Below are 25,436 nucleotides of genomic sequence, written 5' to 3' on the forward strand. Positions count from 1 at the left end.
TCCCGGGTCTCCAGGATCGTGCCCTGGGCCAAAGGCAGGTGCCAAACTGCTGCGCCACCCAGGGATCCCAATACTAAGTATTTTAATGGTGACTTTTCCTCAATTGCTTAAATAACTTTCAAATTTTTGGCTTATTAATTTTAATAGTAACTTGGTAAAGTAGGAAGACAGCAAGAAATCTCTTAAATTGAATATATTATTCTAAGATAATTTTATTTGGCAAAACCAAAGCAGTGAATGTGAGACGTAATCATCTATCTTATATTATTATCTGAATATATGTTTGTACCCTTAAGTAAAATATTGGTATAGTCAGAAAAAAGTTGAAAATATTTTGCATCAAAGCAGTTTAGACTTGCTTCTTTTGTATAGTAGAAGTACTTATTTTGTATTTGAGGTTCACACTATCAATATACTAAGTTCAAAATTCATGAGTTCTCATGTACTGTTGGTGAGAATGCAACCAGTGCAGTCACTATGGAAATAGAAAATTAAAAATAGAATTACCATATTATCTAGTAATTGCATCACTGGGTATTTACCCAAAGAATATGAAAACACTAATTCAAAAGGATATATACACCCCTATGTTTATTGCAGCATTACTTACAATAACCAAAATATGGAAGCAGCCTAAGTGTCCATGGATAGAAGAATGGATAAAGAAGATATGACATACTAAAGTAAACCAACAAACCATGAAAAAGAAAAATAAGAAAGGATCAGAGAAAATCTTCAGAAACAGTCACAAAACAAGTAATAAAATGACAATAAATACATATCTATCAGTAATTACTCTGAATGTAAATGGGCTAAACACTCAATCAAAAGGCATAGGGTGTCAGAATGGTTTATAAAAACAAGACTCATCTATATGCTGCCTACAAGAGACTCATTTCAGACCTAAAGACACCTGCAGTTTGAAAGTGAGGGCATGGAGAAACATCTATCATGCAAATGGATGTCAAAAGAAAGATGGAGTAGCAATTCTTGTAGCAGACAAAATAGACTTCAAAACAAAGACTGTAACAAGAGACAAAGAAGGACACCATATAATCATAAAATAATCCAACAAAAAGATATAACAATTGTAAATATTTATGTACCCAATATAGGAGCACCCAAATACATAAAACTGTTAATAGCAAGACAAAACAAAACAAAACGATAAAAAAACAAAATGTAAAGCAAGTAATTGATAGAAATACAATAATAGTAGGAGATGTTAACACTCCCCTTACATCAATGGACAGGTCATCTAAACAGAAAACCAACAAGTTAACTATGGCTTTGAATGATACACTGGAACAAATGGACACACACACACACACACACACACACACACACCAAGAAATAGACTCTTTATTACAGAGTACTGATGGTTACCAGAGGGGAGGTGGGTGGGTAGATGGGTGAAATAGGTGAAGGAGATTAAGAGCACACCTATAATGAACACTGAATACTGTATAGAATTGTGGAGTCCCTATATTGTATATCTAAAATGATTATAACACTGTATGTCAACTATATTGGAATTAAAATTAAGCAAAAACAACAAAATTCACAAATTTTGAACTTATTTCATACATTCTTCAAAGAGAAAAAAGTCTGATTTTAGAGAGTGAATTATAACACTGTGATAAATCTGGTATCATTTTGTTTTATACAAAACAAAGTATTTGTTTCACTGAAAATGGCAGAGAAAATCCATGTTAGTGATTCAGAATGAATAATCAGATCACAGTTGAAAAGCCAGAGGAAATAAAATTATTGGTACATAAGTATATAATTGATCTTAAAAAATATTTTATTTAAATTCAATTCTCCAACACATAGTAACACCCAGTGCTCATCTCATCATGTGCCCTCCTTAGTGCCTGTCACCCAGTTACCCCAATCCCAAACCCTCCCCCCCTTCTGCAGCCCTTTGTTTGTTTCCCATGGTTAGGAGTCTCCCATGGTTTGTCTTCCTGTCTAATTTCTCCCCACTCAGTTTCCCTCTTTTCCCTTATAGTCCCTTTCACTCTTTCTATTCCACCTAAGAATTAAACCATATGATAATTGTTTTTCTCCAATTGACTTAATTCACTTAGCATAATATTCTCCAGTTCCATCCATGTCAAAGTAAATGGTAGGTATTCATCCTTTCTGATGGCTGAGTAATATTCCATTGTATATATACCACTCACTTGGGTTCCCATCTTTCATTATTAGTGAGATTATATAGTTCTTTGGGTCACTGAACTGTTGGATGTCCTCCTTGGAGCAGCTCAGCATTTGCCCTAAGTAGTATTTATTCAATGTGGAATGGCCTCTTTAATATTTCCACCTTGTTTAATATTTCACCTGCTAAAATTGAAATCTTATCTGGGTCTTTGTAAGTTAGCACTAGCCCATATGCCTAATGCCAAAGAATACCTGGCCATTTCCACTTTCCTTTAATCTATTATGCATATTGTTGACTGAACGCTCTCCTGGAAAATCTCAAATAAAATCTAATGTAACTTTTCTGCTTCAAATTCTTACTAGACTCTCATAGCAGTTAGGCTAGAGTACAATATGGTTGAATAGGCCTATGAAGTTCCCCCTAATCTGATACAAACTAATCTCTCCAGTCTCATCCAGAACCATTTCACTCTTCTCTGCTTTAATCGCACTTTTCTCTCTGTTCCTGAATCATGGGAAACTTTTTCACACTTCAGTGCTTTTCCCCATGTTGCTCACTTCACTATCTCCCTTCTACTCATTCTTCAGGTTTCTTCTTAAATATCATTTTTTCTTCTCTCTTATCCCCACTGCATCTCATATGAATTGAGCCGAAGTCTAAGAGATTTAAAAATCTCTTATCATGTCTTTACATTTCCCTTCATAGCACTTTAAAATTTTTATAATAATTTATTGTTTTCTATGAATCTTGTTACTGAGTGTCACATTTCCTCCCATCCCCACCCACTGTACTATATGAAACTTTATGAGGGAATATACCATACCTTATTTGCCCACGTTTGTGCCTAGCATCTACTACTAGGCCCGACACATAGTAAGGTTTAATAAATATGCATTGAATGGATAAAAAATGGATTATTTGAGATCTGACTCACATAAAATCTACCTCTGAAGACTACCTACATCACAATTCCTTATGAAAGAATGTCATTTCCAAGGGTTTACTAATCTGAGTGTCCCTGCCAATTTACAATTTGTGTTCCTGTTGAACATGTTGTATTAATCTATTGGCGAGCATTTTTGTAGTGATCTATTTGATCTCGGAACTTACAATCTAGGTTAAGAGTACACCATATGTCATGCACTGCTGTGGTTTATTTTACCATAAGACAGCTTCAATTACTATATCCCATTGTTAAAATTTTGCAATTTTCCAATGTATAATCTCATCATTTCCATATTCAAAACTATTATAGATGCACTATAACCCAATCGTATTTCACAGTTTTCCCTAGCAAGTTAGTTTTTGCTTTATTCAAATTAGACAATTCAATATTCCCACACATATCCACCTCTGGGCCTTTGCACATTTCATGCCTGTCTGCCAAGAGTTTTCTCAAAATTAGGGCTCTATTCTTGGACATCTGTCTCATAGTGACTATCTCTGCCTGATTTCCCCTGGAATTCTTCAAGGCCCATTTCAAATGGGCCCCAATGATCTGACTAGATAAATGCAAATTACATTCAGTAATTCTTAACCATTCTGGGTCCTTGTCAGATTAGTGGATCCCTGGAGACCAAGCTTCTGCTCTGTGAGAGTTTAATAATGTATTTATGTCTTATGATATGTAAGGAGCAGAAATACAAGATAGCAACACACTTGAAAGAGAACTTCAGGGAGTACATTCAAATGCAAATTCAAACATTTCTAAAAAAAATAAGTCAATAGATCAATCAAAAAAGAAAAATGGTATAAAATGTGACTCTACTTTAGAGCTATGACAAGAAGCTGTCAGATGAGCTATACATGATAAATGTAAACTGCAAAGAATTAAGTGAAAGATTGCTAAGAACCAATTTTTACCACTTTGTACAGTCCTGAAACCATGAATACTAACAGTAAATATATGGGAAATTTTAGCCTATAATGTAAAATACTGGTACAGAAAGTATCACTGAGTAAAAATGGATACCATATCTCCCAGTGGAATATATTAAAATACAAAGGTTGGTTGAAAATTAGTGGTATAAGAGATTTTCAATTGGCAAAATTCTATTTTTCACCTTAGTTAAATTAACAGGCTCAAACGCCTACCCTTTACCTATCCCTATCTTTATAACACTACTTATTTAATATAAGAAAACTTTTTCTTAGCTGAAATTGTAAAGTATTATCATTCTGCCAGGAGCCTGATTTGTTAGCAGCTCAAGAGGCCACACACATGAAGCTAACCCAAGGGCTACTGCACTGCTGTTTTCCTAGGAGAAAATCTCAAAGATAGTCCCAGTCGTACGATCTCCTTGGCTTTTGAACATTTGGCAGTACTACCACTTTAACATACCAGAGTACGTTAAATTCAGCTCCTGGGAAGCAAAAGTATATGGTATAGCGGAATTGGAAATCTTTCTGACTAATTAAGGAACCATGTGGGAGTTGTGCTCATGGCATTCTCATTTGTAAAGGAAGGAAGAAAGCCTTTACGAATAAGGAAGAAAAGCAAGTGAAACATTTTACTGAATGCACATGCATTTTAGAGCTATATCTTCCCCCTAAAATTGTTCCCGATGAAAATGAAGGCATTGAGCCATTTTTAATTTAAGCATTGGGTCAATTTGATTTTCCCAGGTCAAGATCATTATAACTTCAAAGCCTCTTTGCTCTTCTGAAAACAAATAATATCATAGCCTACAAAATCAGTAAATCAAATTAGCACCTCAACTGACTAAATTTCTTGATAATAAAAATAGGTTGAAAAGCAGGATATAACTATTCTTTTCTTTTTAACTGAGTAATAGAATTACCTACACATTATTGTAGTCACTACTCCATTTTTTTCTTTTGCTCTGGTCATAGTCCTCTTTTTATTTTATTTATTTTATTTTATTTTATTATTTTTTAAGACTCAGAATTACAAAAAAAAAAAAAAAAAGACTCAGAATTACAGGATGGCAGTGATAAACTCTCCCATCCATCTGTTTGAGACAATGGGTTCCAGCATATCCTAAAGGAGAACACAATCCTGATCAACCCAGAAACTAAGAAATTCATCAACCCTGATGAGCACTTTGATAATATACCTTTTACTTACAGAGAAATCAATCTCAAAATTCCAGAGGGGAAAACATACTTAAAATTAAGTTTTTATCTGTGTTTAAGCTAAATACATATGCACATTAGCAAGTACTTCCTATAACATGTGAGGCAATATCTTTATGATACATTTATATACAAGTAAATAAATAACAACAAATATGTTTTAAAGATATGGTCATGTACACTCAAGTAACAGCTTTCAGAAAAGTTCAAATTGTGAACTGCTACTACTACTCATGTTAGAATAAAGGCTGGACTTGTAAACACTCTAAATCCTCATTGTTTCATCTGTGTACTCTTGTGTCTTCAGTATCAAAATACCAAGGTCTCTATGTATAGCACTGAATTACACAATAGGTAGACACAGTTGTTCCCAATATGGTGCTTATACCTCTCTGAACAGATAAAATATACACAATAAGCAGATTATTATAGGTTGAGATGATTTGTGAAGATGCCACAGCCCTCCAAAGGGAAGGGCATAACCAATGTGAACAGTGAAAGGGGTAAAAATATATAAAGGGGGTAAGATGAAAGGTGTTAACAAGACAGACTCATTTGGTTTGTCGAGAGAATAATGATTATCTGGCTGGAAATGAGGTTTGGTTGAGAGTTTTATAAGAGTTGAAGAGTTGATTTGCATCATTCTTCCTCTACTCAAATTATTTTTGAAGGTCATATTACCAAGACAATGTCTATATTAACCATATTAACTTTATTCTAGCTGATGTGAAATCTGTTTTATTGCGAATGAGATTTGAGTGGATTGAAAACGAGAGCAGATCTTGGTGCTTAGCCTTTTGTCTCTGGTCATACCATTAGCTTATACGAATTTGGAAGATTAGACTGATTAAAAAAGAAAAGAAAAAGATTTCTATGGAATAAGAAATGTATGTGATAGTCCTGATTATAGTTCTTCATTTACAAGGAAAGGATAAGGATCTATGGATTTTTAACTAAAACCAATAAAATATATTTGCCTGGACTAGATTTAAAACATTATGTTTTAGGTATGATTACATGAAATTATATAATTTGATATAGTTTCATATAGGATTATATACAACTCATTCTATGATTAAGAGACTAGATATGTTCAGCCATACCTTCTTATTCCAAAGGGCCTTTAATGAGCATCATATAATCTCTTGTGGAGATGAAGAAAATTTTATCATTGTTCTTCTAGATAAAATTAGATTTTAAATCTCTTATTATTAAATTGAGAATATGACACTTTAAAAAATTTATAGAACATAATCAATATTTGAAGCCTAGAGTAGCACTGGCTCACTGTCTTATGCTTTACCATTAGACAAAGCATTGCCTATTTAAAAAAAAAATCAGTGCTGCACCTGTCTTGGATTTATACACTCTACTTCCTGGATCCAGAAAGCTATTCAGTGTATAAAAATATTTCAATTTGATAATTTCCTCTTATATTTAAAGTGATTCTTTGGTCATATTCAAATTTTACATTAAAAATCTTTCATGGATTTCTGCCCATGGACACTGCTGAGTGAGCATCATTAAAGTCATCCCTCCCATTGCTGTCATGTCTAAATCAGAGTCTCCCAAAGATCCTGAACAGCTGCAGAAGTTTGTCTGAGATCTGAGCTTTGAAACAACCAATGAAAGTCTGAGGAACCATTTTGAGCAACGGGGAACACTTACAGATTATGTGGAAATGAGAGACCCAAACACCAAGTGCTCTAGGGGCTTTAGGCTTATGTATGCCACTGCGGATGCACCCATGAATGCAAGGCTATGCAAAGTGGATGGAAGAGTTGTGGAACCAAAGAGGGCTGTCTCAAGAGAAGATTCTCAGAGACCTGGTGCCCACTTACTGTGAAAAAGACTTTTGTTGGTGGCATTAGAGAAGACACTGAAGAACATACTCTAAGACATTATTTTGTTTTCTTTTTTTAAGATTTTATTTATCTATTCATGAGAGACACACAGAGAGCGAGAGAGAGAGAGGCAGAGACACAGGCAGAGGGAGAAGCAGGCCCCATGCACAGAGCCTGACGTGGGACTTGATTCCGGGTCTCCAGGATTACGCCCTGGGTTGAAGGCAGCGCTAAACTGCTGAGCCTCCTGGGCTGTCCTAAGACTTTATTTTGAACAGTATGGGAACACTGAAGTGATAGGAATCATGACTGACCAAATTAGGGGCACAATAAAAGGCTTTACTTTTGTAACGTTTGATGACCACTGCTCTGGAGGCAAGAGTGTCATTCAAAAATGCCACACTGTGAATGGCCACAACTGTGCGGTAAGGAAATCCCTATCTAAGCAAGAGATGGCTAGTGCTTCATCCAACCAAAGAGGCTGAAGTGGTTCTGGAAACTTTGGTGGTGGTCATGGAGGTGGTTTTGGTGGGAATGACAACTTTGGTCATGGAGGAAACTTCAGGGGGCATGGTGGCTTTTCTGAGGTGGTAGTGGACATGGTGGTAGTGGAGATGCCTATAATGGATCAGGTAAATATGGGAACAACTTTGGAGGTGGTGGAAAGTATAATGATTTTGGAGAAAATTTTTGAAGGCAGAAGCTCTGGCTCTTATGATAGCGGAGGCCAATACTCTGCCAAACCATGAAACCAAGGTGGCTAAGGTGGTTCCAGGAGCAGCAGCAGCCCCGATGGCAGTGGCAGAGGTTTTCATTACTGCCTTAGCTTAGCAGGAGAGGAGAACCAGAGAAATGACAGAGGAGCTAGAGGTTACAACAGATTTGTGAAGTCAGCCAAGGAGAGTGGTGGCAGGGCCTAGCCGCTACATAGAAGACATGTTTTAAACAATACTCATGTGTGTGTGCAAAAAAACTCAAGAACTGTGTTTGTGACTAAATGTGTACAACAAGTCATTTTATTCTGTGGAAAGTATAACCATTCTAACAAAAGGTTTTAATGTAGATATCTTTTTTTTTTGCATCATGTTGTTGATTGCTACAGGTAATAGTCTGATCATGATGCTCAATAAATGTGTCTTTAAAAAAAATCTTTCATGTACATCAAGTATACCAAGGTGAGTGGGAAATTTCTTATTCTAAATTCATACTGTGTATTGTGTTAAAATTCTTGCTTATTACAGAGGAAAAACTGCACACCTAAAAGCTGCTATTACTATAATTACATGACAGGAAAGAGAATGACAAGTCTAAAAATAGTAGTAGGTTCCCAGGAGTGCCCAAGTATAAGAACTAAGTTGTGGTAGTATAAAGACACAGTATGATCAAAAACAGTTTCATCCCCTGAAGACTAGATGAACTCCAGACTTATCTAGAAAAGAGAGTAACTACCCAAGGTCAGTTAAAAAAAAAATATATATATATATATATTACTCACTTTGGGGAGTTTGTCTAGAAAGATATGTTCCAAAGTACATGCCAATCAATTAAAATACATGGGAGTTTTGCATGGAGGGGAAACACAAGTTAAATGTTCAAGGTGCACATGTGATCCAAGAATCAAGACTCCTGGAGGTCTCAATTCCATCAAAGCTCCACAGATGCTAGGAGGGTAGAGGGAGAATTTTCCTGATGGGATTAGTGAGGGGATTTCTTCAGAGAGAGGGATTGTTCTGCTATGAAGTCTTTTCCCCAGCCCCCATAACTTCTAACACTTGACCTGTAGGTACAGCTTCAAGAAAACCACTTGAGGATCTCTGAAATAAGATCACATAGTTGGGAGACACGGGTCTGGGGATTGAGTCTCACATATGAGAGAACCCATAAATAACTTGTAGACAGGGTCTGATCCTGCCAAGGAGTTAGAGAAGGCTAGACACAGGTTCTTTATTGCTTTGGTGATGGAGACAGCTGATTAGTGAGGGATGGGTTAAGAGAAGGATGCAGGGGTGCTTCTCTATGGACCAGACCTGAGCCATAGAGTGCAGTGGGGCCAGCATTCTATCTTGGGTCTTAGCCAAGATTATCTCTTGGCAGACAGAGCAAGAAGCCCAGAGCAGAAAAAGGTTAGAGGTAACTACTCAATTTGCAGGACCTCATTTAGGGAAGTACAGGTGAAAGACTCAATGGGTTTTACCTGAAGAGCTTAAAGGATCTTATAAAGGAAGCATCAGCTCTACCATCTGCCATACCCACCAAGGGATACTAGCTTAACAAATGTAGCAGATGATTAAAACTGCCTCTTCCCTTCCTTTTAACCCCTCTCCTTGTGTCTTTTCCCTGTTAACAAACAGAAGTTCCTAATAGGAGAGAGGGGAGAGCCTATGGAATATGTTTACCTTCCTCATTTTGGCTTCTTGCCCCAAAAAGTTCTGGGGGAGGGATTTTTTTGATGTTGTTCAGAAAAGATGACCTTTGCTAAATAAACTCAAAGTGACAACTGGAAACAAAAAATAGGATCTCTTTTGGTTATTTCTGAAGTTGAGATTGTTCAATATGCTGGTTAAAGAAAGTATGAAGCTTGCTAATGATCCAGAGCAGAGCATCAAGAGAGGTATATTTTAAATGCCACCTGTCTCACACTATAAAGTCTCCACATCTGACAGAAGGGGAATATGTTACTCTCTGAAATGTCATAGAACACAAAACACGATGACCCATGAAATCAGCAGCATACATTGTGATTCAAGTTAGAATTTAATCTGCAATGCTACAGGGTGAACATCATCGCAATTTTTTGGTCAAGAGAGAAAAGATGATGATGATGATGATGATGATACTCTAGCCCTGACAGATTATCATCATTGGTAAATTGTGGAGGTAGGGATCTCATAATCAGAGGACCAACTGCTACTGCTTAGGATGACGTAACAACTTCGGGTTTGGGAGACCCTGAATGAACAGATGTTCCCTAGGAAGGCAGAATTAAATGACTCTGAGATTCCAAACATGCACAATGGGTTGGATGACTTGCAGTAGACAAGTGCAGTAGACTAGATTTGGATCAACACTTTCACTAGAGCCCAGCAGTTTGGTGAGTGATGGAGAGACAATAGAATGGTATGTTTAGGAGTGAATTCTGGGGTAGGTTAGGTGGGTTGAACACCAGTGCATTCTGAATGGCTATATAGAATGTATTGGAGCTCACTTTTTTTTACATCAAAAATATGTTATTAATGGGTATATGGCAGTGAGAATAGAATCAACATCAATTTGACAGTCATTCATGGCGGATGGTTCCAATACACCTACAGATAAATATTAACTACAAAAAACCCCAGTTCCTTAAAAAGTTAAACATGAAATTATTATATGACCCAGCAATTCTTCTCCTTGGTACATAAGATCTCACATTATACTTGTACTCAAATGTTTACAGCAGCTTTATTAACAATAGCCAAAGGAGGAAACAACTCAAACATCCATCAACTGATGAATGGATAAACAAAATGGGATATATCCATACAATGGGGTATTAATGAGCCAAAAAAGAAAAGGTAATTAAGCACTGACACATGATACAATTCGGATGAACCCTGAAAACACTTTAAAGGTCAATTGCACTAATATGAAACATCCAGAATAAGGAAACCCATATATATATATATACACCTATAATCAGCTCTTTCTGATTAGATTGCTCCATATGTCAGCAAGTAACAAAGAAAAAAAATTAAAAAATAAAAAAAGAAAGTAACAAAAGACTACTTTAGTAATATCAAGAACATGATGAATTATGGCAGGCATCATAATACATTTGCTTATAAATGTCTATGATTGCATAGTTGAATAAATTGGGTTTCCAAGTTATTCTTAGCTTATAAAGCAGGTCTAAAAACATAAAAATAGGTGAATTCACTTACTATGACATACAATGGTAATTAATACAATACTGGAAACTGAAGATTTGTTTGTTTTTATGAAAAACATGTACAAATTATGCAGACTAAAGGGAGATGGTAAAAGAGCATTAAAAAAAATAATGCCAACTGGAAGAGAAAAACCAGTATAATAGAAACATATACCTTGTTAGTCTTATCTTAAATCCCGATATAGTTAGCCCAAATTCCTTTGAGTATAAATTTTCAGTCAAAGTCACCATTGTATAAAGTCTCCTCTCCTTTACTATGTGCTTTGTTCTTTCCAATTTAATTGAAGGCTCTATTTTAAAATGTTCCTAGAAGCAATTTTTGTGGTTCATCTTTTCATTGCTTCAGTAATAAAATACCAACTTGGTCACTGCAATAGTTGGTGGCAGTGTAATTACATTCAAGGGAAATAAAGTAACTGGGTTCCTTTTCTCCTATTGTGTGATTATAGTGTTGAAAACTTCTGTAAATAAAACAACAAGTGAAACAATCTTTGGCTATTTTGTAAGGAATTATGAATGTAGTCTGTTATCACTCATGAGGAGAAGTATTCTATACGTATTTTAATCATTACTTTCAGAAATGCTCTTTGGCAAGGTGTACACTATATACTCCATGCCATTCAACTAAACTTCTACATTATAATTCCTTCCTTCAGCTATGAAATACTCTTATTTGTCTGTCCTGAAAGTTAATGATGTTTGGTCAATTATATATGTACTGTCCGATTATCAAAAGTTTTGTCCCACACAAAATATTTCAGCATATGATAAAAGAATCCAATGAATATATCATTTCATATATTTACTTTTCTTCTCTCTTTGGAGAAAAGTTTAGAGCAGCGATCATTTTAATTAACACACTGTGCATAAGAATGCATGACAGCAGCTGTTAATATGCATTTTTAAGACGAGAGGGTGGGGTGACTTGTCTAGATGTAAGAGCAACATATGTTCAGCTAGGCATATGATTTGTAATATAAATTATGATTATAATGCAGAGAAACACAGAGGGACATGTGCAATAGCTGCCTATTTCCATTTAATCACTAACTTATTTTTCTAACATATACTAGAGAAGGCTTCATATTATTTTAACTGTTGAAATATGATAGAAAATGATCAATAATAATACTTTAGATCAGCATCATGCATTCTCAAACATGTAACTATACTTTCTGTGAACATAAATTCAGATTTTTAAAAAAATGCTATTCAAGAAAGGAAATGGAAACAAATGAAAACTATAACAAGCATCTTGAAGCAACCTTAAATTATCAAAACTGATAGTGTGTGCCTGCTTTATACATCTTATTTCATTATATTTTTGATGGAGTAGTACTTTAGTTACCTTGAACACTATTAATTTGATTTACAACCTAGCTGATTGAAGATATTAGAGGTAAAACAAATTACCTTCTCTTGGTACTGCCGTCTTGAGGAATCCAAAGACTGGATTAAAGCTGTGGCATGGCCAACAAACATGGCATAGCAGGTGGCCCCAACAATCATGCTCAGCATGGTAATCCAGAGGTCAGACATGCTGACTGGGGCCTGGGCTCCATACCCGATGCACAACATGTGACTCATAGCTTTGAAGAGTGCATATGAATACTGCTTTCCCCATGAATCATTCTAGAACAGAAGAGAAAAAAGAAAACAGGCTGAGCCATCACTAAAGCAGAATAAAAAGTAAGAGTGACCTATAAACAAAAACATTATAGAATGAGTATGGAGAAACATCCTTGTTATGGGACATTTACACAGACACTCCCTTCTTAATTGCTACTTAAATGATGTAATTTTTTTCAAAGCTGCTTACCACTAGGAAACAATCTACTGTTAATATTATGCATCCCTAGTCAGTTTTAGGTTTGTTGTTTTTAAAACTAAAATTTCTTTTGGGACAATGGTGTGACTATCATATAAAAATGCTAAGAATGGGGACACCTAGGTGACTTAATAGTTGAGCATCTGCCTTTGGCTCAGAGTGTGATCCAGATGTCCCGGGATTGAGTCCCACATCAGGCTCCCCACAGGGAACCTTCTTCTCCCTCTGCCTATATCTCTGCTTCTCTCTCTGTGTCTCTCTGAATAAATAAGTAAAATCTTTAAAAAAAATTCTAAGAAGGAATGTTGATGGGCTCATTCCAAAGTTTCTAGGAAATCTGGTCATTTTCTAGCTGAGAAATGGTACAGGTTAACATGAAGCCGATGGACCTAGGCAGAAGATTTTTTATCAAAACTATGATGTTTAGATTTAAAAAATCCAAATATATATTTGCATAGTCCTTAATTCTATATTTCTTAAATGAAAAATAAACATATTTTGGAAATGCAGGTGTGAATAATGGAAAGACTTCCTTAAAGTCCTCTCTCAGAGTAATGTAAATTAGAATTCATATGTCAGAAGTGATGATGGATGAATCTTGTTGGCTTTTTATAAAATAATACATACAATAAAATAAGCAAAATAATATTTTGGCAAACCCTCTGGACAAAAAATTTTAAAAAGCTGACTTCTGAAATTAGTTATTGCATGCAATTTGAGTCCTTTCAAAAATTTATACCAAGCTCAATTCTACAAAAATAAGTTATTCAATATCTATCCTTTGATAAAATTTAAAGGATTTTTTTGGGATCAATTTGTATCAAACCTCCTGGCCCAAGACTTACATAATTTATAAGGCTCAGTGCGAAGTGAAAATTTGGGCCCCTATAGTTCAAAATGTAGGAAAAAAATACTGTTAAAGATAATAATATATAAATTTTCCCCTTTAAAATATTTTATTACTTATAGTAGCAATAGTGATGAGTAATAACACAAATTTATAAATTTCAAAAAATAGTTTTGTGTCAAGAAACACTGTATTATTGTGATATATTGATTGATCATATAATTTTTCTGGCTTAATTTTCTGCAAATTCGATTTGTTAGGTCTTTAAAATTGATACAATTAGTAATTTCATTTGCAATGATAAAATTGTAAGTGACATCATTTGTTTTGGATAATGCAAGATCACAAATAATTTCTGATAGTTTCTGAGAAACTTTAATAAAGATCTTTCTGTTGATGCAACTATTAATGGGGTTAAGAGTATTTCATAGATTGTGACAACACTGAGATAAATTTTTGATTTAATATATAAAGTTTAGTACATCTGGAGCTGATGGTATTAATGGAACAATTTTTCAATAAATACAAATTAGTTTCATGTATGAATGTGATTTTTAATTAAACATTTTTTAAAAGAACTGTAGATTAACATGCAGATTATAAGAAATAATAGAGAACCCAATGCACCCTTCATCCCAAATGGTAACATCCAGGAAAGTGTGTACAATGTTACAACCAGGAAATTGACATAGGTACAATCCACTGATCCCATTCATATTTTTCCAACATACCAGTACTCATTTGTGTGTGTACTTAGTTTTATACAATTTTATCACAAGTTTATGTGTTCATCACCACAGTCAAGATACAGAATAATTCCATCACAACAAAGATCTCTACACTGTCTGTATACTGAATTTCATGTTGAATGTAAATGTATGCATTGACATTTTAGTATTTCCTCTGACATTTCCTGTAACTTGCTGAGGTTGTGCAAGAAGCCAGAAGTAGTTTCATAATTTGCACATATATATTTTATTCCTTTATTTTCAATTACAAGGAAAATTTAATTAAAAATTGTCCTCTTTGTTAATAATTGTCTCATTTAAAGTTTCACATGAAAATAGTGAAATAGTGTTATTTTCCATCAAATGTGATGATCTTTCAATTTAATCTGTATTTCTAGGCTGGTGGAAATTTGCTTTGCAATGTTGCAGGAGTTTCCAAAACTGGACATTGTAAACTGTGAAAAATTCTAACACCCTGACATGCCTTATTGCAATATTCACGTATACTCTCTATTTTGTAATAATTTATTGACAAAGTTTGCCATCTGAGTGCTGCAAGTGTTATCTTGGAATTTAGGGAGAAGATTTAATATCTGTGTAGATACTGCAGGGATAGGAACGCTGGGACTGATAGTCTGCTGTTTTCTCACCAAGATTCCTGTCTCGGCTGGCATGGGGGAGTCACTCCTACCTCCCACAGTCGTGCTGTTACGGTTGCTGCTTCGGGAATTGCTGTTGCCACTGGTATTCTGGCTCAACCACGTTGGGGACACAGCATTTCAGATTGCTGGGGCATGCATATGCATGCCCTGCTGTCAGGTCAGGTGCTTGCCTTCTTCGTTGCCTACTGTGCCTGCAGGCCTGAACCTGTGGATGCAGAGCTGCCACCCTGCAGCACTGTTGCTCATGTTCATGCTGCACTGTCTCAGTGGACCTCCCATACAAAACATAAGTTCACAGATAAAACTATTAAGAATATCAAGATAGCAGCAGCTGAGCTTCATAACAAGCACAGGGTCCTTCTGGAAGTGGGTGCCTATGCAAGTATAAGGTAATATCTCATGCCCACAAGGCCATTCCTTGCTTTTGTCAAATTAATTCTTAAATTCTCAGAAAGTATTAAGTTATTTAAAAATACAGTGAATATACATAGATCTTTTTTTTCATGTTTTAAAAGGCTTTTCCAAAAATAAAATTTATAGATTTTAAAAATAGGACATGATAAAGTTTAAAAGCCCAACTTCATAAACTTTGGAACTGCATGTGGCTGTGGGCAAAAATTAACCATCCCCATCTGGTTGCAAGAGTTAATTTTCTTAAACTGAAATTCATTGTTACTTATAAAATGAGGTCATGTTGCCCTATTTATCTATCTATCCATTCACTCATACATGTATGCATGTAAATGTATATGCATGTGTATTTGTATATATACACACACAAGTGTAAAAATGAGATTCAATTTTAAGAAAATTATTTGTATAGTATATTATACTATGCAGATATTATGACGGACCTATATACAAGTTTTATCTTTTCATACACGAAAATATGTAACTATTTCCATGAATTAACCTAAGGTTTCTCAAATTGTAGATATTCCAGGAACAAGAAATGGAGTATTCAATGAACAAAGGAATATGTCCCATAAAAATCTTGAATGTACATGTTATTTAAAATGAAGTATTAAAATTGCTGAAATTCAACTCAGTAATATACTGACATACTAAAAATGAATTCATTACAAACCACATTGCAAAATAAGCAAAGGCTTTAATTCCTAAGATCTATTCAAAGAATGAATAAAAAGAAAATAAGCTTGGTTTGTTTCTGACTGGCTTTAAATCTCTTCTGGGCTCCTTCAGGACTCCAATTCCCCTCTCATGGTGACTTCCATCAGTACATGATGATCTTCTCATGGGCCTGGCATCTGCCCATAGATTAGGGTTGGAGCTATGTCTCATCGATCACATTAGACTCTAAATTGCATGATTCAGTGGAGACACTAAATATTTTTAGGTGAAAACACTTGTTGAAAAAGAAAGGATGAATAAATATATTTTGACTGTGCTGTTAAATCTAATGCAAGATTCTCTTCCTTTTATGGGGGCACAGTCATGTTGTTAAGGCAACTTGATGGACTTAGATATAATGGGAATAATTCAAAAGTCCAATGGCATGACCATTAGAGACTGCACTTTAATTCTGTTTGCATTGTTTATTTCTTTGTTTTTGAGGGGAAGCAGTATGAGGAGCTGGAGAAGAAAGTTTCAATTTACCAAAGGAAGGCAGTTAGATAATAGCCAAACTATTTTATATAAGAATGTGTGTTGATGTCCATTTTCATTTATCTCTTTGGGCATACACAAAATACACAAATGGACCTTGGCCTTTCTCTCTACAAAAATGGATCATATCATATACACTTCTCCGCGTAAAGCTTTTATCACAGGAAAATTCCTCCAAATAATCTAGTGTTCAGATAATATGTAATATGTAATAAACTATTATTCATTATGCTGTAGTTAATTCTCCCATTTCTTCTAGTGTTTTCCAGTTTTTGCCACTACAGACTATTCTGTAATAAACAACTTTGTACATATGACCTTTATCTCTATTAAATATATTCACAGGAGTGTGTTTGTTGGGTCAAAGAGTAAAGTTTTCAATTTGTGCCAGACTGTTTCAGAGGCTGTAACTTCTCCAAAAATAAATAAAAATACACTTCATCACCTATGCTATTGAGATAAAATAACCACTGTTACTTTCACTTACATTTCTCTGACCACAAAATTTGAGAAGATTTTTATATACTTATTAACTAATTAGACTTTCTCATTTCTGATGAGATTCTTATTTTTTTTCTTATTAACTTGCAATACGTATATGAAGACTGGATATCAGTTCTTTAACTATTTGCTTTATTTTTAACTATTTGCTTTAAATATCTATTTCTAATTTACCCTTTACTTATTGATTTTTAATGATATAATTTGCCACATTTTAATTACTTTTTAAAGATTTATTTATTTATTTGAGAGAGAGAGAGTATGTGAGTGGTGGGAGACGGAGAGAGAGAATTCTCGAGAATCACTTCCAAGCACAGAGCCCATTGTGGGGTGATCCCAAGACCCTGAGATTATGACCTAAGTAGAAACCAAGAGTCAGACACTCAACCAACTGAGCCACCCAGGTGCCCCATTATTCTGATTATTTTATGTAAGAAGACAAATCTGCAATTTCTCTGTGAGCTGCTGAATTTCTGTATTGGTTAAAAAGATCTCTCTAAATCTGAAAGTATTCATATGTAAATATTTTGGAGATTATGAATTTTTTTTTAGATTATGTTATTTTTATATTGACATATTTACTTATTTTACCTGTGATTTTTTTTTATATATGTGGAACAAAGTTCATATTTTCATTCATTCTGAAAGAGCTGTTTCTTGAGCCTGTATACAACTTCTAACGAACTATCTGGTCCCCAGTGACATAAAAATGCCTCCTTTGTTATATATTGTCTACAGACATTGTTTGGTGTTTGTTTCTCAGCTCAATATTTTGTTCCATGAATCCATTTGACTATTTTTCTATGCTGTTATTGTATGATCTCAAATTACAGTGACTTTATAATCTATTTTAATATGCATGTAAAGCAAAGACCTTTCTCAATTTCAGTGAAGATTTTGACTGAGTTACTATGTGAAAAAAATTGAGCAAGACCATATTTTAAAGCGAAAATGTGGATACATGATGCTGGATATAGGATAGGCATGGTATCTGAGGGGAAACTATGGGTGAGAACAGTCACCAAACACAGATTATTCCTGTCTGTCTGCTTATCTATCTGAAGAGTTTCTCATAGATCAGCCAATCTAAATTATAGAGAAGAAACAAAACTTAATAACTAGGAAACACAGTGATGGCCAGCACTGGAGGGGTCAGAACATTCTTCGGTATAGTATGGGAGGCCACAAAATTTTTCAGCAGGAAATGATAAAATCTAACCTGTGCTTTAAGATTGATTGGAAGAATTGTTGAGCAGTGATTCTCAACTGAGGATGATTCTGTCACTGAGGGACCATTACTGAACTTTTGTTTTTTATAACTGGAGGAAGTGCTACTTTTAAAAAAGATTTATTTATTATTTGAGAAAGAGAGAGACAGCACATATGCATGAGCAGGGGGAGGGGTAAAGGGAGACAGAAAGAATTTTTTTTTTTTTTTTGACAGAAAGAATCTTAAGCAGACTCCCCACTGAGCATGGAGCTGACTCCGGGCTCCATCTCATGACCCTGAGACCATGACATGAGCTGAAACTGAGTCCAAAACTTAACTGACTGAGCCACCCAGGTGCCCCCGGAGTAAGTGCTATTACCATCTACTGGATAGAGGCTAGTGAAGCTGCTAAATGCCTGCCAATTCACAGAGAAGCTCCAGCAAAGAATTATTTGGCCCAAATTGCCACCTTTGGTGAGGTTGAGAAATCTTGGTATGGAGGATGGATTTAACAATGGCTAGATAAGGAAGTCAGTTTAAAAGCTATCATAAGGGGCACCTGGGTGGCTCAGTTGGTTAAGCATCTGCCTTTGGCTCAGATCATAACCCCAGGGTCCTGGGATTAAGCCCTGCCATTGGGCTCCCTGCTCAACACGGAGACTGCTTCTCCTTCTCTTCCCTGCTTGTGCTCTCTCTCACTATTTCTGTCTCTCTCAAATAAACAAAATCTTAAAAAAAACTAAATAAAAGCTATTATAAGTTTAAGGGAGGTTAAATGAAAACTGAAGTAGCATAAAGCTGTAAAGTATAAAATAAGAACAAAAATAAGAATGAGAAGGTCTATAGAATGTAGCATATTAGATTCTCACAAAATGGTAAAGGAAAAACAAAAATAGAATAATTCATAATTCGGGAGGTTATGGAAAATTTAGAAAAAATCATGCAATTTAGGCTCTTCTTTATGGAGGAGACTGATTAGGTGTAGGCATCTTTTCTGTTCTTCTACAAGACCAGAATCGTTCTTTTTAGATATTGAAGTGTGTATACACCCAGACCTCATGGGAGAATGTCAGTATTTAGGCAGCAGCCATGTGATTTGGAGGCTGCTGCTGAGAGAATCCCAAATGGAGTAATATTACTTTATACTGTTACCTCCCTCCTCTTTTTCCCCTCCTATCCTCCCCACCCGCCCCACCCACTGTTACAATCCCAACTACAAAAGCTTAAGCCAGAAAGATAGATTGATTGCAGAGATAAAATACAAAATACACAGATAAGTAAAAACATAGTGTGTCAAACAAATGCTTAGAAAATAAGTTAAAATCGGAATACAAAATATAAAATATTTTTCAAGTTATCCTTGGAAAACAGTATGATGATAACAACGTGCATGGCTCTAAAGTGTTCAAAGTACCAATTATTACATTAACTTAGTCAGTCTTACCATCATATCATTCTTCTCAACACTATAAATGATAACACTGAGGCAGAGAACATAGTGACTTGCCCAAGGTTACAAAGTGTAAAAAGTTGAAGATTCATTGTTTCAAACCCAATCTGGTTCTATGGACCATACTTTTAGCTACTATATGACACTGCTCTTGATTTTATAAACCTATTATATTTATAATTTCAGGCAAAATATTAAGGCTGAAAGACTAACTGATCAGTCCAACTCTCACACGCAATGTTGTAGAAAATTAACAGCAGGCAAAAAAGGAGATGTAAAGAAAGAAAAACTAAGTCTGATAGGGTTTGGTGAAGGTTCAGGAATATTTTCATTCCCAGTACATCCTTTTTTTTTTTTTTAATGTAGCTGTTCTCCTTTCATCTTTTTTCAAAAACAACTCTACTGAAGTTTAGTCTACATCAATAATAATAACATGAATGGAGACCATAAACTCCAAGTGCTTTACCATATAATCCAAATATTACCAACTTACATGTAACTTGAATCCTATTGAAAGTAAACAAGTCACCTGTTAACTCTGATTTAATCAGGGTTTCTCTTGTTTTCATTTTAGTCAATGATTTATCAACAAATTGTTCCTTATAGATTAACTTTTTATTATTCAAAAGTGCTCATTCATTTAATTCATCACTGAGGCATCACTGAAATTAATTATTGTTTGAGGAAAACATATTGAGCCCAATTAGTGGGAATATATATAAGTAAATTTAATTATTCCATCTGGGAACTTTCATACAAAAAATATTTTAGGTTTATATTCCCAGCTTAACTTATTTTCTAAGCATTTGTTTGACACACTGTTTATGTTGTTACTTAATTTGGATCAGGGTTAAGGGCTATGGCAAAGAAAGAAAAGAAATCGTTATTCTAGAATGTCCTAGACCTCCTGACAGGACATTCAAACTCAAACTAAGCCACAGGAACAAAAGTTTCTCTGGTCCATCATCATTCATATGAACTAAAATTTTGATAATTTAGAAGGCCAAAACACTCCATTATTGAATACCTGAATGAATCTTCTTTATCATTTCAAATCAAAAGCAAGTATGAATATGTTAAGTAGGCAATATCTTAACAAACTTGGCAATATCAAACTTGACTCAAATACATACATCAATAGCTAAAATATCAAATTCTGACCAGTTACAGTTTACTTCTTTAATCACTGAATAAACTTATCACTTACATCAGTTATAGCAATGCCAATCAGATAGAACGATACATTAAGAATTTCTTAAGATAAGAAATATAGCTGAACATAATCTTCCTGAAGTCACAAGAAGTGTAGCATTACAGGTCACCAATTCAAAAGGTATGATCACTTGAACATGCCATGATTTTACTTTATCTGTGTATAAGAGAATGGAGTCAGGGTAAGGAACTGTTGTTCTCCATCAATTTCACAGTTCTGGGGGTATGGTAATAGTGGATAGGTATTGGGAGCAATCTTTATACTGATTAGTGATTGAAACAGAATTATAGTTGTTTCTAAGTATCATTTGAACATTTTTATTCTTTGAAGTATGTCCCCTAGAATTATTGGATTTGTATATTACAAACAGAGACATTTAAGAAACATCTTTGAGGAGGTCTTTATTTTAGTCGAGTTAAACATCATTTGTGAGTTTTTGCTACAGATCATAGTAAGTGATAATATCAGTAGGAAGACACAGTGCATGCAACTCTAAGGATACTCAGGGAAAGGACTGACAGTTATGTTGCATATAAGGTCAAAATGCAGAGAGCAAGAAAGACTCTTTTCTTTCTTTAGATTTTACTTATTTAATTATTCATAGAGACACACACAGAGAGAGAGGCAGAGACCCAGCCAGAGGGAGAAGCAGGCTCCATGCAGGGAACCCGACGTGGGACTTGATCCCAGGTCTCCAGGATCAGGTACTGGGCTGAAGGCGGCGCTAAACCGCTGAGCCACCCGGGCTGCCTGAAAGACTATTTCTTAAAAAAAAAAAAATACATGAGGTAGCATTTTCCCCCAGTATAGGTATGCTTTGAAAGTAAACATTAATGCCCCTGTAGGCAAGAAGAAAAAGAACCTACCAACACTGTGCTTTGATTTCATAACTTGTCAATCTAATTCCATAACATTAGCGCTTTATTTTTAAAATGTACTATTAAGTAATGAATTATTTCCCTCCGATTCACATGATAGAAGCTCTTGAATTCTTGAAATACATATTTGTATTCTTGATAGCATTATCTACCAAAAATTTAAATGTCATGATTTCTAGAAATAACACTTTAAAAAATATATACAATTACATATATTTTTTAATTGGAAACATGTATTTGTTTTTCTTATCTGTACTGTTTTGATCTGCTTACAAACATTTGTACCTCTGATATCAATCCTTTTGCTTTATAGAAGAGTTGAAATAGTTTTAAGCAATAAAATATAAAATTACTGCATAACTAGATTACTGTTGCCTTTATAAAAGGAATGATATTTGGTCATTTTAAGTTCTAGACTTGTTCCCTAGTCAATTAATCCCTCAAATTCTAAGTGTATGTTTTCTTACATCAATAATGATAAAATACAAAATCTGCATTAAGTAGATTTATCAATTAAAATGTAATGATGCTTGAGATCATGGATATTTTTTCTCATATTCCTTTTAACATTGGTTGCATTATTGTAAAATAAAAATTAAACATGGGGTACCTGAGTGTCTCAGTCAGTTGAGCATCTGACTCTTTATTTTGGCTTGAATCATGATCTCAGGGTCCTGAGATTGAGCCCCAAGTGGGGCTCTGCACAGCTTAAGATTGTCCCCACTCCATCCCCACCTCTGTCACCTTCTTCCCCTCCTCCTCACTCTCATACTTTCTTTAAAAAATTAATTAAATTAAATTAAAATTAAACATATCAATAAATTATTTCTTAATTTGGTGGGTCTATTTTTTATACTAAGAGTTGATTACCACTTCTTAGAGGAAGGCTCTAAATCAGATATTTCAAGTTTTAAATGTGATTTTTCTATAATTAGTGCTTTGAGCAAAATATTTTCATTGTACAAGTAAATATTAGCAAATATATTTTACGTATTTTTGCACATATATCAGTAAATATATTTTATATATGCATAAATATAAAGGAACACTGGAGGAGATTAGCATACACTGACTACTTTATTCCTTGCAAGGTACTGTTATATCAACTCATTGTTCCTCATAAAATTCTTGAAACCTGATACTGTTCTTACAAGTAAGAAATGTAAAGCTTAGAAAAATTAAGAAACTTGCTGAAAGTCATACATTTGTGAGTGCCAAAGCTGAAATTCAATCACAGGTCTGTCTAAACTGCAGTATAAACCATCTCCATTCTGAAGATCATAGCGACATATTTCATTTATATCAGTAAAATTCATAATTCTAATGCAGAATTTTCAAGCATTTTAAGAACATAACCATGGCACAGAAATTCTCTAAAATATATGTTTTCATCTCAACTAGCAAAAGGGAACCTCTACTACATCTTAAGGGAATTTAGAGGAAAAATTATGTCAGGTTTTCATCAGAGAAAACCTCTAAGGGAAAGTCCCCTCGAGAGTTTGAGGTCAATAAAGACGGTTGGGTCATATAATCGTGCTTCACTTTAATGTTTTCCTACTGGCCAAGAATGCTCAAAGGGTCCTCTCCCTTTACTCCTATGTCCAAAGCCCTGGATGGAGTCAACTATCCTGGTATCTAAATAGGAAGAGTCTCCTGGAAGGAAGTCCTTGTCTGAGGCTTAATTTTTCAAAGCATGGAAGATGCACCTGAGGCAGAGAGGCAGGTTCAATCTGAACCACTAAAAAGAAACTGTTTCACTAACACCTGGCCAAAGTGAAATAAGTAGTGATATAATATTGCCTAAGTGCTATTATTTAATATGCACCTTTAAATTAATCGTATGGGTTTTAGCAAAGCAACTCTGCACCTATGGTTTTCACATTAGTAGATCATCTCTTTTGATGCTATTCTCAAGTTGTTTAACTCTGCTAATTAGAGGTTTTAGCATATTGGTCGTGTTAAAAACTGCTAAAATTAGAGTGAAATTGAAGTAAAACAAAGAACCTCAGTCCTTTTTTGCTAGGCTCAAACTTCTGCTCTTAATAAGGAAAGCAGAAACCTAGGACATAAAAGAGGCAGGACTTAAGAAGCTTTTCAGGGATCCCTGGTTGGTGCAGCGGTTTGGCGCCTGCCTTTGGCCCAGGGCGCGATCCTGGAGACCCGGGATCGAATCCTACGTCGGGCTCCCGGTGCATGGAGCCTGCTTCTCCCTCTGCCTGTGTCTTTGCCCCTCTCTCTGTGTGACTATCATAAATAAAAGAAAAAGAAGTTTTTCACCTTGAGTGTAGTCCTTGGGTGGTTATTGTTAATAATTAGGACAGAAGAGGCACCTGAGTGGCCCATTTGGTTAAGCTTCTGACTCTTAGTTTTGGTTCAGATTGTGATCTCAGAGTGGTGTTGAGTGAGGGACAGGCAGGGCTAGGTAAGGAGAGGCTACGTGATCAGGCTTGCAGAGATTACAAAAATGCCAGGGTGTAAGTAAACCAGAGATAAGGGAACAAGCCAGACCACCCTGTCCTAGGTGTGGGCAGGGAGGGTGTCCTTTTTATGACAGTTATCTGTGAGCAACAAAGAATGCCCAGACCCCAAAGAAGCCATTAAAAATGTTATCACTAGTCCTTACTTAAACCAAGACAGCACAAGAATCTCAAGGCCACAAGTTTCCCAGTTAGTTCTCAATAAAAGACTACCAATAAAAGCTCTAAATGGCAACCCAACCCTGTTGGGAACCCTCTCACTCCTGAGACCTTTCTCTGTATCTTTACTTAACAAACTATTGCTTTACTCACTCTCCTTTGTCTGTGAGATTCATTCTTTGACTCCATGAGACAAGAACCAAGCTCTCCTGTATCAGTGCAATCCAGCCCCACGTCAGGCTCTGTGCTCAGTGCAGAGTCTGCTTGAGACTCTCTGTTCCTCTGCTCCTCCCTTCCTGCTCCCCCTTCTAAAATAAGTAAATAAATCTTTTAAGAAATAATTAGAACATAAATTATTACATACACAATTTTTGTTTATAGAAATGTTACCATATGAAAAATAAGGCATTAGATTTTTCCTTCTAAATAATCTGCATATATATGTCAATTGCATGATAGTGTAATGTATAAAGAATCTCTACTTTTTTTTAAAGATTTTATTTATTCAGGAGAAACATAGAGAGAGAGGCAGAGATATAAGCATAGGGGGAAGCAGGCTCCATGTGGGGAACCTGATACAGGAGTCGATCCCAGGACCCTGCCAGGACCTGGGGATCATGACCTAAGCTAAAGGCAGATGCTCACTCAGCCACCAAGCGCTGTGAGAATCTGTACTTTTTATGAAGATTAAATGAGAGGCATCATATAAAAGGCTGATACATAATATGGTGTTTAGGTGTTTTCCATCTAGCCTAGTTCTCTAAATGAAGATCTAAATTTATTAATAGTGTGTGGACATGTGTGTGTTTTCATTTAACAATT

The 25,436-nt window shown here is 35.1% G+C and overlaps 1 protein-coding gene across 1 annotated transcript in view; it reads right to left on the reverse strand.

Moving 5' to 3' along the window:
• HCN1 (hyperpolarization activated cyclic nucleotide gated potassium channel 1) overlaps window positions 1-25,436 on the reverse strand; it is a 376,053-nt gene that overhangs the window by 93,009 nt on the left and 257,608 nt on the right. Inside the window, exon 4 of the mRNA XM_055324802.1 lies at window positions 12,449-12,667. Within this exon, the coding sequence (XP_055180777.1) occupies window positions 12,449-12,667 (219 nt within the window). The remainder of the gene's footprint in view (window positions 1-12,448; window positions 12,668-25,436) is intronic.

This window comes from Nyctereutes procyonoides, unplaced genomic scaffold, assembly GCF_905146905.1.
Source record: "Nyctereutes procyonoides isolate TBG_1078 unplaced genomic scaffold, NYPRO_anot_genome, whole genome shotgun sequence".
Classification (NCBI taxonomy): domain Eukaryota; kingdom Metazoa; phylum Chordata; class Mammalia; order Carnivora; family Canidae; genus Nyctereutes; species Nyctereutes procyonoides.